Source organism: Hippopotamus amphibius, chromosome 1 (assembly GCF_030028045.1).
Source record: "Hippopotamus amphibius kiboko isolate mHipAmp2 chromosome 1, mHipAmp2.hap2, whole genome shotgun sequence".
Classification (NCBI taxonomy): Eukaryota; Metazoa; Chordata; class Mammalia; order Artiodactyla; family Hippopotamidae; genus Hippopotamus; species Hippopotamus amphibius.
Window position 1 is genome coordinate 1,209,984 of NC_080186.1, and position 16,294 is coordinate 1,226,277.

A 16,294-nucleotide genomic window follows, 5' to 3' on the forward strand; every position below is an offset into this window, starting at 1 on the left:
TCCGGCACTAACTGCCCTTAAGAAGCTGCTCTGCGCCCAGACTGAACTTGCTGTCACTCAACTGTGGCCACAGACCGTGTTGAACAAAACCCAGTTTAGTCTCTGGAAGTAGAAGGCCGCCTCCCCACGCTGTTAGTGACCCTGGAGTCTCGGCTCGCAGGCGAGGGAGGAGCGAACTGGATGAAGGAGGGGAAGCGAGACTGATTTAAGAACTAGAAACAGAGGGTCCCATCCGGGAAGACCTGGCCCAGGCTCTGCCTCCGAAGGGAGTGGGAGTGAGGGGCCTCCGCAGGGCGGCTTGGCCTCTGGAATTGCAGGTGAGGGGGCATCTCAGGGCAGGGGTGCTGGGACACACAGGTCTCCTGCGGCTGCCAAGGAGCCAGGGGCCTGCTGGGGTCTCAGGATGGGGTTTGCACCTCCGGTGCCAGCATAATCTTTGCAGACATGAGGTTCTCCCCCAGGCCTCTGTCCCTTGCCTGAGAAATGGGGAGAGGAGCTCCCTTGCCCTAGGCCCTGCCTCTCCACATCCCAGGACTTGCCCCTCTCTTGCAGTGGTTTATGACTTCTAGGTCTGGGTCACTTACATTTTCTAAAAGGATTATGTTGCCTTTTGGCAAAAATCCAAATGAATGTGCACGTGGCTGAGGAAAATAAATCAAACTCCCCACGCCGTGCACCCCATTCTGCACCACGCAGGTGGTGTGTGCCAGGCTGTCTCCTTCCTGACTGGGTCAGCACTGGGCTCCAGGGCCACACGCAGGACAGTGTCTCCAGTATCTCGGCGAAGGGGATTCTCTTTCTCACAGTCTGTCCACTGCTCCACAGTACACCTCAGTTTAGTCTACGTCATTTTTAAACCCTGACTTGCTTGAATGTTTCCTTTTGTTTTCCTGGAGTTTCTAATTGCCTTTGTTTTTTCTCGTTGGGAGAGGATGTTCTTGCCTTCTTTACCCATCCTTAAGGTCTCCCAGCGGCACTCAGTTGCTTCTGAAAGCCATTGGTGGGCCCCCTCCCCACGTGGCTGGCAGCCCCATCTATCCTGGGCTCCTGTGAAGATTCCTCCTCATCCAGTGGTGCAGGTGACCTGCGGTCCTACATAGGTGGGCCTAGCCTTCCCCAGGACTCATCCTGCTCCTTCCATCTCGGGGCCACAGGTACCCAGTGATCCTGTCCATCGAGAACCACTGCAGTGTTGTCCAGCAGAAGAAGATGGCCCAGTATCTGACTGACATCCTTGGGGACAAGCTGGACTTGTCATCAGTGAGCAGTGAGGATGCCACCACGCTACCCTCTCCACAGATGCTCAAGGGCAAGATCCTGGTGAAGGTGAGCCCCTGCCTACCCCTCCTGGGGCCAGCATCCTGCTGAGCCTCTGACCTCCGACCTCTCACCCGGGGTCAGGTCAGGGGCAGAGCCCTGCTCCAGACAGGCTGGAGTTCCACACCATCTGTGATAGAGTTGAGGGGTCAGGGCACGTCCTGACCCTGCCCTGCCCACCATCTCCCCAAGGGGGTCAATCTGAGGTGCCCGGCTTGCACACCGGGCATGTCCCTCCCACAGCGCGCTGCAAGGACGGGTGGGCTGGCCCTGCGCCCTGGCCTGGGCGCCACAAGCAAGCCTGGGAAGGGCCCCTACCCTTTGCTGCGGCTCCTGTGGGCGCCGGCCCCCAGGACGTCCGCAGGGCCCCTGCCATGGTCCGCCCCTCCCCCAGGGCAAGAAGCTCCCAGCCAGCATCCGTGAGGATGCCGAGGAGGGGGAGGTGTCCGACGAGGACAGCGCGGATGAGATGGAGGACGACTGCAAGCTCCTCCACGGGGACGTGAGTGGGGGCGGGGGCCGGCGGGGGGCTGGGGCCGCTGGCGCCCCGAAGAGCCAGCGCCTGGCCTTGTGGAGCCAGGGGGGCGGCCGGGACAGAGGGGCATCGGGCAGGTCCTGGGGGTGATTTGTGAAGCTGCCGCGCACCCCGAGGTCCCAGCTAGCGGCGGTCACCTCTTCGCGGAGGTCGGAGGTTGCTGGGGCCGGGGGCGGGGCGGGGAGGTTGAAGCGTCAGCAGGGGCTTCGAGAAGCACAGGGACGGGTGGGGGAGGGGACTCTGTGATCAACATCTTCCCGCTTCTGGGCCCTGCGAGGGTGTTATGTCTCCCCGAGGGCTGCTCGGATGGGGAAGTAATCGCGCGGAGCTTCCCGGCCCTGCTGGCTGCTTGCTTCAGGAGGCCCCGAGGCAGCGGCCTCCTCCTGCTCCGGGCGGGCCTCGCATTTCTCTGCCCGGCCCCAGGCGATCGTAAACCTCCGTCTGCGGTGGCCACCGCAGAGGGTCCAAGTTTGCCAGGGCCACGCGAGGGGCTGTCCCCACCCCATCCATCTTCTTGAGGCGCACGGGGGCTGGGGGTGGGTTCCCAGACGCTGAGCTGCTGAGCGGCTCTGCGTGTGCAGAGGGGCCGCCAGGCGCCCGGCGAGCGGCCAGCTGGGCCCCGTGGGCAGCGTCCCGCAGCTGAAGGAGGCAGGTGTTAGAATCAGCCGGGCCGGGCCGGGGGCCCTGTCGTCCCTGCCTGGGCGTGAGGGGCCGGGTGGGGTTGCGCTGGCCTTGCCTGAGACCCCGGTGCTGTCCCCGCTGCCGCCCGCAGGCCTCCGCCAACCGGAAACGTCTGGAAAACATCGCCAAGAGGAAACTGGATTCCCTGATGAAGGAGGCGAAGATTCGGGACTGTGAGGACTCCAGCGACTTCACAGTGTCCACGCTGCCCCCACCTGGCAAACTCGGGCACAAGGCAGAGGCCAAGAAGGTGAGAGCCCTGGGCAGGCGGGCTTGGCCTGCAGCTGGGAGAGGGCCAGAGCCTGGGGTCTGTGCACACCTGCACCCACACCTGCACACACACACCTGCACTCACACCCCTGCACTCACACCTGCACACACACCCCTGCACACACACCCCTGCACTCACACCCCTGCACACACACACCTGCACACACACACCTGCACTCACACCTGCACACACACCCCTGCACTCACACCTGCACACACACCCCTGCACACACACCCCTGCACTCACACCTGCACACACACCCCTGCACACACACCCCTGCACACACACCCCTGCACTCACACCCCTGCACTCACCCCTGCACACACACCCCTGCACACACACCCCTGCACACACACCCCTGCACACACACACCTGCACTCACACCTGCACACACACACCTGGACTCACACACCTGCACTCACACCCCTGCACACACACCCCTGCACTCACACCCCTGCACTCACACCCCTGCACACACACCCCTGCACTCACACCCCTGCACTCACACCCCTGCACACACACCCCTGCACACACACCCCTGCACTCACACCCCTGCACTCACACCCCTGCACTCACACCCCTGCACTCACACCTGCACACACACCCCTGTACACACACCCCTGCACTCACACCCCTGCACACACACCCCTGCACACACACCTGCACACACACACCCACTGTCCCTGGCTCCACTGCCCACTGGTCTGTCTTTCCACCCTGGGTCCTCCAGGAGCTTGTACCTGGCTGTTCTGTTTCTCATCATGAGGGACCCACAGCTGTCACCGTGTCACAGGCAGATGGCCAGGGCGGGGCTGCCCCTTCTGTGTGGCTGACAGCCTGTCCCCTGGAGGCCTGCGGGCAGCTCCTCTAGTGCACACCCTCCCACCTGTGGGCAGGCGAGGGCTGGCAGTCCCCGGAGCACCTGCAGCTCCTCCCATAAGAGGACTTGGGCGTGGCCTGGGGGGTCTGGAAGTGACAGGGAGGGGCTCCAGGCTCTTAGAGCTCGGTGAGTCCTGGGCAGCTGCCCAGCTGCCCCCTGCCCAGAGGCCCCCAGCCTCACAGGGAAGGGCCTCTGAGCTCTGGGAGGTACCTCTGCGGGAAGAACTGTGTGGGGGCCGTCATGGCAGACATAAAGCGTGGGGAGCCTGGGCTGGGCCGGCAGACCCTGAAGGATGGTCCTGTGGCCCTGCTGCCTCCTGAGGACGGTGAGGTGGGTGCTGCCTCCCCTTGCCGAGGTCAGGGTGCACGAGGATGGGGGTGGGTGACAGTGGATTCTGGCCGTGGCTGCAGCACTTCTTCAGGACGCGGGGCCGGCACGCGCCTCTCCGCGCCCGGATTCAGGGGCGCTCGTGTGCTCGGTGACCACGGGGTTTAAGGAGCCAAGAAGTGTGTCCGCCTCGCTGGCTCCAAATACACCACCTGCTCGCGGGTCTCTTGAGCGCCTCTGTTGCTGCGGGTCTGCGCCTGGGGCTTCGGACCAGCACCCCTCCTGGCAGCCCGCCAGCTGGTGGGGGGACGGGACTCCCCGGGGGCGGAGGAGGGGGCAGGGGCCCTGGGAGCACCCAGAGCTCGGGGTGGCTGCCGGGAGCCTCCGGACACGGCAGGCCGCACCTGCCAGTGCGTGAGCCGAGGAGGCTTCCGGTGATGTCCCCGTGGCTGCCCCTCCTCGGCTGGGCCTGGAGGGCCTCGTGCCCCAGCTTGAGCTCCAGGCTCCCTGGCTGGTGACAGGAACCCAGACCGAGGGGCTCCCCTCATCTTCTGGGTGAGGCCCGCGGGCCAGGCAGGGGCGTGGCCGGGGGAGACGCGTGTGCACAGGGCGCCCGCCGGGCTGTGTGTACGAGCTCGCAGGCGTGCACACGGTGCGTGTGAGGTGTGTGCCGGGGCGTGTGCCTCTGGCTGGAGCCCCTTCCTGAAGCCGGCTCCCGCCCTCGTGGGCACGTCCTGAGCAGCGCTGGGAGAGTCTGGGGGCGTCGTGGAAGGGAATCGGGGGCGGCCGGTGGCGGCTGTGGCGAGTGGCCTCGGGGACCCAGGGGTGTGACTGAGCTTCAGGGTGGGTGAGAGCTTTGTGCCTCGGCCCCAGAGGGGGAGAGGCCACGGTGCCGCCAGGACTGGGGGCCCCTCGGGCGGGGGCCGGGAGGGGAGCCTCCGACTCGCGTTCCGTAAACGGCGGCAGCAGCGAGAAAGCTCGGTCCTGCGGCTTCCAGCCCCGCGTGCCGACAGTCACCGGCCACAGCTCCGGGGATTGTCTAAGCAGGTAATACTTTTGCCGCTGCGAGGAGCAGGCCAGGACTCCAGAGCCGCGGGATCCTCGTGCGAGGCTTACATAAGCAGGCACGGCGAGGAATGTTCCAGACACACAAGCGGTGCTGATTCTGAGTCACCATCCACGGGAGAAACCAGAACTGCGCACTGAATGAGTTTCCAGCTGCACCTTGTGGGGAGCTGATGCAGGCGCGCACGCGAGCCGCCGCCGTGCACCCTGGGGAGGGCGGCTGGGGACGGTGCCTCCCGTGGGCCTGGGGCAGGGGTCAGCCCGTGGCCGGCTCCCTGCTTCCTGGGGCTGCTGGGAAGAGCCGTGTGTCCCCACCCCGGCCGGGTCTGAGGCTGGGCTCACCCGGCCCCCGCCGTCTGTCTCTCCTCCCAGGCCGAGGAGGACGTGGAGTCCGGGGAGGAAGCCGGAACCAGCCGACGGAACAGCCGGCTCCTCGTGGGCAGCTTCTCCAAGCGCAAGGTCTGCCGGGGTCTCGGGGTGGGGGGGGTGGGGTGCCTTCCCCCATGTGCCCCAGCTGTCCCTGCGCCAGCCAGAGTTGGGGGGTTTCCTCCAGGCCTGAGGGCCCCTGGGATTCCTGGAGACCCAGTCAGGGCTGGATGGGGCAGGTGCCTCAATGGCCCTCCCCTGGCCCACACTGGCCGATGCCCAGAGCTCAGGTCACCCAGGGCCCAGGCTGAGCAGGGCACTGCAGAGGAGGGGGCAAGCCCAGATGCAGGGTGGGCGCCAGGACCCCAGGACAGCAGGCCCTTCCCTGCATCCTCCCGGCCTCTGCGGACGGCCCGGCCGAGCCTGGCACCAGCAGTCCTGACCCTGCCCCTGTTCTGCACAGAAAAAGAGCAGCAGGCTGAAGCAGGCGGCCAGTGCGGAGGAGGGGGACGAGGACCCGGACCCCCAGGGCAGCCAGACCCGAGGGTCAGTGCCCCGCCTCCATCCCGGCCTCGGAGAGAAGTGCTGAGGCCGTTGTCCCGGCAACAGCAGGCGCCCGATGCGCAGGCTTAGGGACCGCACAGTGGGGAGGGGAGCGGTGGCCCAGGGCAGGGGCCTCGGGGTGCGGGGTCTGGACGGCCAGTTCCTGTGGCACCTTTCGCAGCCGGCGTTCTGCGGCGGGCTCCGGGCACGCTCCCTTCTCCGTGTCACCACCGCGTGCCCTGACCCCCGGGACACAGGGGCGTAGTGGACGCTTGATGGACGTGCCCCGGAGCCTGAACCGGGAGGGGTGCGACCCAGGTCCCGACCCTGCCCCCCCACAGGGCGGCCCGGCAGAAGAAGACCATGAAGCTGTCCCGGGCCCTCTCGGACCTGGTCAAGTACACCAAGTCTGTGGGCATCCGTGACGTGGAGACTGAGGGTGAGGGGGCACCTGGCGAGGGGCCCGGGGCGGGGGGGAGTCGGCAGGGCACCACCTGGGTGCGCTGACGCCGCCCATCGCACCCACAGTGGCGTCCAGCTGGCAGGTGTCGTCCTTCAGTGAGACCAGGGCCCAGCAGGTCCTGCAGCAGAAGCCAGCGCAGTACCTGCGCTTCAACCAGCACCAGCTCTCGCGCATCTACCCCTCCTCCTACCGCGTAGACTCCAGCAACTACAACCCGCAGCCCTTCTGGAATGCGGGCTGCCAGATGGGTGGGTGCCGGGGCTGGGGCAGCGAGGGTGTCGCGGCCCGGCGCTCTGCCCGTTCTGCTTGGCTCTCCTGCCCGTGGCTCTGTCTCACCGTCCAGCCAGCTTCACCAGGATGGCACTGGCGCGGGGGCCACGGGGAGGGGGCCTTGGGACCCCAGGGCGAGGCGGGGAAGACGCAGGTCTTACCGGGCTCCTCAGGTGCGCGGCCGCTGTGCGGGCTCCGGCGCCAGGGGGGCGTCCTGCCGGGACGCACGGGCCTGGTCGTGCCCGATGTGTGTCCCGGGGCCCCTGCTCATGGAGGGCACGTGGGCTCACGGGCAGCGCGGGGGCGGGACACGCAGGCCAGGCGCTGACCCGGCGCCTCACGTCCTTCCCCGCAGTCGCCCTCAACTACCAGTCGGAGGGGCGGATGCTGCAGCTGAACCGGGCCAAGTTCGGTGCCAACGGCAGCTGCGGCTACGTGCTCAAGCCCCAGTGCCTGTGCCAGGGTGAGGCCTCGGCCCGGACAGGAACGGGGGGTGTGCTGCACAGAGATGGCGGGGCGGCCACGGCAAGGCCACCTGGCGGGTCCGGCTGGGCGCAGGGAAGGGCCCCCCACCCAGAGGCAGTGTGGCCTCGTGCGCGCTGAGCCCCCGTGGTTCACCTGTGGGGGACCAGCCAGGCCCGCGGCACGGGGTGGCCCCGGAGGTGACCGGCTGGCAGCTGCCCCCTTCCCTCACCTGGGGCTCCCGTCCGGTCGCCGGGGGCGGGGAGGGGTGCACCGGGGCTGCCCCGCGCCCCGGCGCTCAGCCTCACGCCCGGCCCCCGTCAGGCGTCTTCAACCCCAACTCCGAGGACCCCCTGCCCGGGCAGCTCAAGAAGCAGCTGGTGCTCCGGATCATCAGCGGGCAGCAGCTCCCCAAGCCGCGGGACTCGATGCTGGGGGACCGAGGGGAGGTAGGAGGGCGCCTGGGCGGGCGGGGGGCGGGGCGGCGGGGCGTGGGCCGGGCCCGGGTGCCACCTGCCCTGTGTGCCAGATCATCGACCCCTTCGTGGAGGTGGAGGTCATCGGGCTGCCCGTAGACTGCAGCAAGGAGCAGACGCGCGTGGTGGACGACAACGGTGAGGCTGCGGGAGGGCCGGGCGCCCGGAGGCCAGCCTGTGCCCCGGGCCCGTCACAGCGCGAGGGCGGGGCGCGGGCCGCCGCGCGTGACCCACACGAGGGTCCAGGCTGCCCCCTCGGCTGGGCGCCCGGTGACAGAAGGAGGCCCTGGGAGAGGGTGTGGCCCGGGTGGGCTCCAGGCTGCGGCCGTGGTGGCGACGGGCCTGCTTGAGAGGTGGGGGCGGGGCAGAGGTGACAGACACCGCCTCCCCGTGGCCTCCAGGATTCAACCCCATGTGGGAGGAGACCCTGGTGTTCACGGTGCACATGCCTGAGCTGGCGCTCGTGCGCTTCCTTGTCTGGGACCACGACCCCATTGGGCGTGACTTCATCGGCCAAAGGACGCTGGCCTTCAGCAGCATGATGCCAGGTGGGCAGGGGGCCGAGGGGGGTGGGGAGGGCAGAGCCCTGGGCCAGGGCTCCCCAAAGTGTGTCCTGGCAGGCTTCCTGGAGGAGGTCGTCCCCAGCACCGGGCTGATGGGTTGTATTCAGGGCCTTGGGACCTTCAAGCAGGGTGTGGGGGACGCGGGCGGGTAGGAGCCGGGGTTAGCCTCAGCCCCGCTGTTTCAGGCTATCGGCACGTGTACCTGGAGGGCATGGAAGAAGCCTCCATCTTTGTCCACGTGGCCATCAGTGACATCAGTGGTAAGGTGAGTGCCACCTGCAAGGTCATGTGCTGTCGGGAACGGGTGCGCCGGCCCCAGCCCCGCCCCATCCCTGTCCCTGTCCCCGGGGCCCTGAGGCCCAGCGGTTACCTGGATGGGCCTGCGTCTCCACCCGAGAAATGGAGGCCAGGTCCCCTGACGCGGCTCTGCCGGCCCTGCCTCCGTGTCCTGGGGCCACTGTGGCCACCAGGACACGGAAGCCGGGGCCCTTCCCGGGCAGCCCCAGCCCCTCCCGTCTCTCCCGAGCCTCCCCTTCGACGGCCTGGGGTCCCCGGTTCTCTGTCCCTCCTTGCAGGCGTCTGCCTGGCTTTGTCCCCGGCGCCTGGCTGCCCCCAGCACGTTCATCCCGAGACGGGGTCTCGCTCTGACGTCCCCGTCTGCAGAGCCCGGGGGTCCCCCGTTCTGTGTGCGGGGCCGAGCAGGGCCACACGCCGCGGTCTCTCCGGCACACGTGGGGGTCCGCGCGGCTCCCGGCGCTCACCGTCTCTCTCCCGCCGCCTTCCTCGGTCCCGGGTGCTGCTGCCGGGCGCCCGCGGGCCTCCCAGCTCCGCCGCGCGTCCGTGGTCACCCTGTCTGTCTGCTGTCTCCGTCTCTGCGCTCCACGCCCGCTGTCGGTGTCTCACAGCCTCACTCTGTCTCTTTGGTCTTGCAGTGGGCTTCTGTGTGTCCAAAGTCTACTTTTAGAAGCACAGCCCTGTTAGGAGCTCCCAGGTACCCCAGCGCGGGGGCGGGGTGGCCTGCCCGCCCCCCACTGCATGCGCAGGCTGCCCCGTTAGCATCCGTGATTCCTGGTGGCATTTTGGAGACTGTCGGCTCATGTGACGTGGGTCGGGACGTGGTTCCGGGTCCCCTGGGCCATCCGCGGGCACGGAGCAGCATTTACGAGGCAGGTCCAGGACTCCAGCCAGGCCTCCTGCGTGCCCGCCCCGAGACACGGCCCGTCGCCCCCCGCCCCGCCCCGCCCCGCCCCTCCCTGTGTCTGGCCCCCTAGCCGCCGGCCCTCCCAGCTCCCGTGCCCTCGCCCCTCCCCGCTTCCCTCTGTGCACCCCCTCCTGTGCGCCCCCCGATCTGTCTGCGCCTTGACGCCCAGTGCTGGGGAGGGGGGTGGGGTGGGGAGGAGGCCCCAGGGACCAGGAGCTCCGAGCGTGAATTCTGGACCTTCTTCTAAATGAGTTTCTAGCCGACTTTGACCAAATCGCTGTGGATTTGGGACCTTGAATCAGGCGGCTGGTTCAAGTGCTGGCCGTTCCCGCCTCTGCCCAGAAGCGCCCTGTGCCGCTGGGTGCTGTGGCTGTTTCCAGGGTCTCTGCATGTGTGGTGGCCTCTCCGGTGTTGACGCAGGACTTGCCAGCTGGTCCTGGGGACCCCTGGCTCCCTCCTCAGGCAGGGAGGCAGCGGGGAGAGGCCTCGCAGGGACCTCCTGGGCCTGCAGTGGTTCGGGGGCGCCACGCGAGCGTGGGCCCCGCTCCTGAGGCCCCGTGACCAGAGAGCAGGGCGAGGCTGGGAAGGACTGCCTGGCAGGAGTCCGGAAAGACTTCCTGGAAGAGGCAGCACCTCCAAGGAAAGGGCGGGTGGAGCACGGGCGAGCAACCGCGGGGCTGCACCTGGCTGTGCTTGCGTCCTCGGCCGCGGTGCCTGTTCCGTCACCCTGTCTTGCTCTCCACACCAGGGCCACCCTGGGGGCCCTGGGCCCACCTGCCCTGCTGGACCTGGGGGCCGAGGGGCTGGAGGGGTGCACGTGCGGTGGGCACAGGGCTGGGGTCCTGGTGTCTGCTTGGGAGATCCTGCAGGGGGCCTCTCCGCTCCCGCCCTCCCTGGCACACCTGCCCTGAGACCAGCAGGCCCTCCGCCAGCGGCCACGCGCTCCGCCCTGGTGCAGGCAGGTGCCGTCCACGCAGCGCTGAGGCCGCCCCTGGCAGAGCCGCCCCGGAGACCTCCTCCTCACACACACACGGAGCCGTGCCCCGTGCGGGCTGGCCCCCGGGGCCGCGGCGGGCCCACCCAGGCCACTGCCTCCGGAGTGCGGCCGGACGGGGCTGGGCGGTCTCCGGGCCCCTGCCTGGCCGTCGGCTATGTGTCTCCTTCTCTTGCAGGTCAAGCAGGCTCTGGGCCTAAAAGGCCTGTTCCTCCGAGGCCCAAAGCCCGGCTCCCTGGACAGTCATGCTGCTGGGCGGCCCCCGCCCCGGCCCTCCGTTAGCCAGCGGCTCCTACGGCGCACGGCCAGCGCCCCAACCAAGGGTCAGAAGCCAGGCCGCCAGGCCTCCCCGGAGCTGGTCCTGGGCCCGCAGCACGTGGGCTCTGAGGGGGAGGCCAGTGACACGGCAGCCTCCAGCCCTGGCCCTGCTCCAGAGGCCCCGGCCCGGGAGGAGCCGGGCAGCCGCAGCCCCCGAGGTAAGGCGCCGGCGGAGAGGAGCCCGGTGCAGGGGCGGCCCCCGCGGGCCCCCGAGGGCCCTGGGCCTGCTGGGATGGCCGCCACCTGCATGAAGTGCGTGGTGGGCTCCTGTGCTGGCGGGGACGCCGAGGTCCTGCGGAGGGGCCGGCTGCCCAGCCCGGCGCCCGAGGGCAGGCAGGCGGCCATCAGCCAGCAGCCCCGTGCCTGGGCAGGCTCGCCGGGGGCCTCCCACGCTGCCCCCGGGAGAAGCAGAGGGGCCCCCGAGGGCCCGGGGGCCCGGCAGCCGGGGCCGGGCGGCGGCGGCTCTGTGTCCTCGGACTCCAGCAGCCCGGGCAGCCCCGAGGGGGACCCGCACTGGCCTGAGGGCGCCCGCAGGCAGGCGGGGGCCCTGCAGAGGGAGATGAACGCCCTGTTTGTTCAAAAGCTGGAGGAGATTAGGAGTGAATCCCCCGTGTTCTCCACCGGTAAGACCAGACGCTCCTCTGCAGTGTCCCCGTGGTGGCCCGCACACCACCCTCGCATGGCCTGGCCGGCGTCCCCGCTGCGCTTCCGTGTCCAGAACCGTGGCCTCCGTGTGCTCACTGTGCCTTCGTTTCCTTTGCTCTGCTGGCTGGTCCCGCAGGCCCCTCAGCCCCCAGCCCCTCATCTGACCGTGGTTTGCCCCCCAGGCCCCCTGACACCCCCGGGGGGCGGGGCCGAGACGTGACGGCAGCTGTGGCCGCAGCGCCCTCAGCCCGGGGTGGGGACTGGGGAGTCAGAGGCTGGCTCTGCTTGCCGAGGCCCGCAGCCCGGAGTGGACCGCCAGGCCCCGGGGCAGCTTCCAGGCCCTCCTCCCGCCTCTCCCCGGCCCCCCGGCCCCTGGCCCGCACCGCAGTCCTCTGGGAAGTCTGGCCTGGGTCCCTGGACGGGGCTCGGAGCCTCGACGTGGAGGCCTCAGTTTGCAAAGTGTGAGGGGAGCAGACCGCACGTGGCCCTTGGCCCTGGGGACACGCGTGTGAACAGCTCTGCGCTGGACCCCCACCCCCCGGCCCCGGGGCCGGTCGTCACAGGGAGGGGTCCCAGCCTGGGGAGGGCGCGCCGGGAGCCGAGCCACCCTCTTGTGCCCTCCTCGCCCCCGCCGTCCGCGGCCAGCGCCGCCCCCACGCTGACCGCCCTGTTCTCCTTTCTGTCCCCACGCTGCCTCCCTAGTTAGGAACTGAGAGCGGCCGCGTGCCAGGTAACGGGGCCCGGCCCCCCGTGCGCCCCGGGCCGCCCCGGCCCCGGGAGGACCCTGCCTGTGGGCACGGGGCCCAGCTCCTCCCCCGGCCCCCGCTGCCGCGGAGCCAGAGGGCGGGGTGGGGGCAGCGCTGTGCGCGTGGAGGGGCGCCCCCCGACACACGCCTCTCCCTCTCCCCACAGACACCCGCCCCTTCTCCATGCAGAGGTCCGTCTCCTCCCTGTGCAGCCTGGAAACCATTGCCGAGGAGCCAGCCCCGGGTCCCGGCCCCCCTCCGCCAGGGGCCGTCTCCTGCAGCCATGCCCCTGGAGGGCCCCGGTGCGCTGCAGGGCCGGGCGCCAAAGCGGCGGGCCCCCCAAGGGCGGCTCCGGGAGCTTCCGGGACCCTCCAGCTCAGGACCGGGAGCCAAGGGAACACGGAGCCAGCCCCTGGAAGAGGGCTGTGGGCGTGCAACGGTGGGGGCCCTGCTGGGGCCTGCAAGGGGGCCCCCAGCAGCCAGACGGACAGCAGGGGCCACCCCCGGGCTCCGGGCCATCTGCCCAGAAGGGCCCAGAGCGAGGGGCAGGTGCCCTCGGAGTCCCTGGGCGGACGGTGGCCCCTGCCCAGGCCCTGCCCCTCTGTGTCCTTGGATGCCACTGGCGGTGACCAGCTGTGGCAGCAGCTGGAGCCAGGCAGCCACGGTGGCAGCGTGTCCTCGTCCTCCAGCCTGTCGTCCAGTGACACGGTCATCGACCTCTCCCTGCAGGGCCTGGGCCTGGGCCGCGAGAGCCTCCCCGGGGCCCCGGCGGGACGTCTGCCCCTGCGGCCCTGCTCGGCCTCGGCCGCCCGCCTGGACCTGCCCGCTGTGAGCAAGAGCAAGTCCAGCCCCAACCTGCAGGCTGCCAGCCAGCTGCCTGCGGGGCCCGATGCGCCGCAGCCCTGCGCCCTGGCCCCTCGGCCGCCCTGGGGCCGCCTCCCCCTGGGGGGCCTCCCGGACTGCACTGTGGCGGCCAAGTCCAAGAGCCTCGGGGACCTGACGGCGGACGACTTCTGCCCCCGCGTGGAGAACCTGGGCCGCAGCCTGGGCCGCAGCCTGGGCCTGGCCGCAGAGAGGCCGGCAGGGCGGGGGGTGCGGCCGGACGCCCTGACGGAGCAGCTGCGCTGGCTCACGGGGTTCCAGCAGGCCGGGGACATCACGTCGCCCACCAGCCTGGGCCCGGCCGGGCAGGGGGCGGCGGGGGGCCCGGGCTTCCTGCGGCGCTCCTCCTCCCGCAGCCAGAGCCGCGTGCGCGCCATCGCCAGCCGGGCCCGCCAGGCCCAGGAGCGGCAGCAGAGGCTGCGGGGCCCGAGGGGACCCCCGGAGGAGGAGCGGGGCACCCCTGAGGGTGCCTGCTGTGTGGGCCAAGAGGGCTGCGGCGACGCGCTGGCCCCCGCCAAGGGCGCCCCCAGCCAGCTGTCAGGTGCTGCCACCACCGGTCTCCTGCTGAGACTCTGAGCTGCCCAGGTGCCCACGCCCCCGCCCCTGCCCCGCGCCCTCCCTGCAGCCCAGGGATCAGCGGGGCGGTGTCTGCTCAGGATACAGAGCCGCCCGTGCGGAGGCTGCCCGCCTGTCCCGGTGTGGCTGGGCCCCTCCGCCCCGCCCTCTTCCCGGGGAGGAGGGAGCCGGCCCAGGGCAGGGCAGGGCAGAGTTTTCACGACCTTTTAAGATCTATGTACACATAGAGAGATATTTAAATTTTTAGAGACAAATCTTCTACAATAAGAAAATGGTGCCGTGTCCTTTTCCACGTCTCCCCCGGTTTCACCGAGTGGCGTGCGGGCGCGCGTCTGCCTGGTCTGGCCGCGCGAGGCCTGGGTTGCCTGTCGCGCGCCCACAGTGACCCGGGGCGTGGCTGTCCCCGCCCCGACTGCTGGCTTCTTCTGCGCAAACCCTGCTCCATCTGGGACGTTGCAGACTCTTGTAAACTCCTGAACACGACTCCAATAAACACGTCTGTGCTCGCTCCGTGTGGGCGGCCGGCCCCCACCGCGGCCGCGCACCCCACGTTCCTGGGCTGAAGCCTGTGCGAGGCCGGGGATGCCCCCAACCTCTGCCCACAGACGGCTTGGCTGGACGTGCCCAGGGTCGGGGCCACGAGCCCCCGACACACCCGTGCCTGCCCTCCCTCTCTCCCAGCGCCATGAACGGAGGGCAGAGGGTGGCCCTGGCGGCGACACCAGGCCAGGGGACCCCAGGCTGCGGGGGCTTCTGCCCCCAGACCTCTGTGCACACAGTTCCAGGACTCCTCCTCCCTCAGAAGCTGGGGGGCTGCTTGGGGCATAAGGAGGTCTGTCTGCTCTCCCCCCAACCCCGGGCCCCTGCCCTGCACAGGAGCCAGCCGAGGGGTCAGGGGCCACCCCCAGCCCCTCTCTCGGTCCCCGCACCAGGATAAGCCCTGGGGGTGGTGGGCGCCGGGCACGGCCTTTGGAAGGCTGGGTGTTGGTGGGTGTGGGCGCTCAGGTGGGGGGAGGTGGAGGCTCTCGCCGTGGTCCTCGTAGGCCCCAGGGACCTGTGCCGGCCCAAAGCCATCAAAGCCCTGGGGGACGGGCAGGGGTGCTGGTCCCACTTTCCTCCCAGGACCCACCAGGCCCCTTGGAACTGGAAAGGCCTCCTTCTTCCTTCCGTCGGGGGCTCAGCCTGGAGGAGCTGTGGCCCAACCCTGGAAGCGAGGGGGGCCCAAGGCAGGGCGTCTGGGCTCCTAGAATCTCCGGTGCCATGAAGGGGGGGTGGTGGGCTTGGAGGGACACAGCCTGGGGGATCTGCCGGGCTCACAAGACACTGGGGGGGCGGTCAGCCCTTGTCCAGCCCCGGGCGGGCACTGCCTCTTGTTCCCAGTTACCTCCCAGGGGCTGCCCTTGGATCCTGGGAGGGCCAGAGGCTCGGCTGCAGCTGAGAAGAGGACGGGGCATTGCAGGAGGGGTGCCCGGGGCAGGGCAGGCGCCTAGAGCCCTGGTGCCCACCTCCCTGTGCAGACACTGCCGGCTCCCTGGCCTGTCCAGCGAGCCTCGGGGGGAGGGCCAGGCCTGACAGGTGGGAGAACCCACGAGGCCTCACGACACAGGAGCCCTTCCGGGTGTGCGGGCCGGGCGCCCCCGGCACAGGGAGCCCAGACGGGCCAGGCCAGCGCTGCCCCACCACCAGGAAGGGGAGGACGGAGGGCGGCCAGGCACAAGAGGGGACAGACCAGGCCTCACGAAGGCAGCCACGGGGAGCCGCGCCGTGCTGGTGGTGAGGGGCTGCGTGGGGGTCAAGGTGGGTGGGCCCTTGAGGAAGGGGATGACGGGGACCACCCACTGCCCAGGCCTGGCCTGGGCCCCCCTGCCGGCCGCACCCCCTGCCGGCCGCTCACAGGAAGGCCGGGACCCTGTCTGCCGACCGAGCAAGTGCTCTGAGGTCCATCCGGGGGTGGGGGCAGCACGTGGATCCCCCGGGGGGGGGCTGCCGTGGTACAGGATGGGTCACGCACCCTCTGAGGTTCAGGGCAGGTCCCAGACCGCCGAGTGCAGGCTCCCGGAAGGGGGTGCAGGGCCCCGGCTTCCCTGGCCCAGCAGGGCGCACGCGAGGGGGTCTTGGGGAAAGGGGCAGGTGCAGGTCCCTGCAGGAGCAGCCCCGTGGCCTTCCTCCCCTGCCCCCGCTGTGCTCCCGGTGCCGGCTGCTCCAGCGGCTGGGCGTGGGCCTCCCGACGCGCAAGGCCTGGGGGCCTCAGCAGCTGGGCCCCCACTGCTTTGTTCCTGAGACCGACGGCACACACGGGGCACCGCGCACCCCCAGGCCAGTCCTCCTGCAGCAACGCGGTGTCCGAGGCTCAGGTCCGCACCCCGGGGGAGGGTCCGGTGCGGGGAGGAGCCCCTTCCTCTCACAGCACATCCAGAACCAGGTGCCCTCGGGCAGGGCTCTGGGCACGGGCTCAAGGCCATGGCGACAGAACCCACGTGGTCTGAGGTGCTTTGAGCAGGAGAGTGGACCAGCCACCAAGCCCCCGAGAGCCCTCGAGGGCCCTTGAAGCCCGGTGCGTCCTCTCAGACGGCTCTTGAGTCAGGAGTACTGCTCAGAGCCCGAGCGACCCTCCCGCGTGCAGCAGGGCCAGGGAGGGCGGGGACGCAGGGGGACGCCTTCTCCAGACACGCACCAGGGACAGGCTGGAGGCCACGTGACAGGGCAGCGGCCA

The 16,294-nt window shown here is 69.9% G+C and overlaps 1 protein-coding gene across 4 annotated transcripts in view; it reads left to right on the forward strand.

Moving 5' to 3' along the window:
- The window catches only part of PLCH2 (phospholipase C eta 2), a 67,024-nt gene extending 52,760 nt beyond the window's left edge, over positions 1-14,264 (forward strand). For 2 of the 4 annotated variants that reach the window (XM_057750379.1, XM_057750387.1), the window contains 14 exons: positions 1,155-1,326; positions 1,712-1,819; positions 2,625-2,783; positions 5,449-5,535; positions 5,906-5,988; positions 6,327-6,424; positions 6,514-6,696; positions 7,074-7,181; positions 7,505-7,629; positions 7,710-7,794; positions 8,058-8,204; positions 8,405-8,484; positions 10,593-10,890; positions 12,290-14,262. In XM_057750379.1, coding sequence (XP_057606362.1) covers positions 1,155-1,326; positions 1,712-1,819; positions 2,625-2,783; positions 5,449-5,535; positions 5,906-5,988; positions 6,327-6,424; positions 6,514-6,696; positions 7,074-7,181; positions 7,505-7,629; positions 7,710-7,794; positions 8,058-8,204; positions 8,405-8,484; positions 10,593-10,890; positions 12,290-13,581 — 3,025 coding nt within the window. In that variant the 3' untranslated portion in view covers positions 13,582-14,262. Of the gene's footprint in view, positions 1-1,154; positions 1,327-1,711; positions 1,820-2,624; positions 2,784-5,448; positions 5,536-5,905; positions 5,989-6,326; positions 6,425-6,513; positions 6,697-7,073; positions 7,182-7,504; positions 7,630-7,709; positions 7,795-8,057; positions 8,205-8,404; positions 8,485-10,592; positions 10,891-12,289 lie in introns of all 4 variants that reach the window. The other 2 variants (XM_057750395.1, XM_057750405.1) reach the window with 2 other exon arrangements.
- The last annotated feature ends 2,030 nt before the right edge of the window (positions 14,265-16,294 follow it).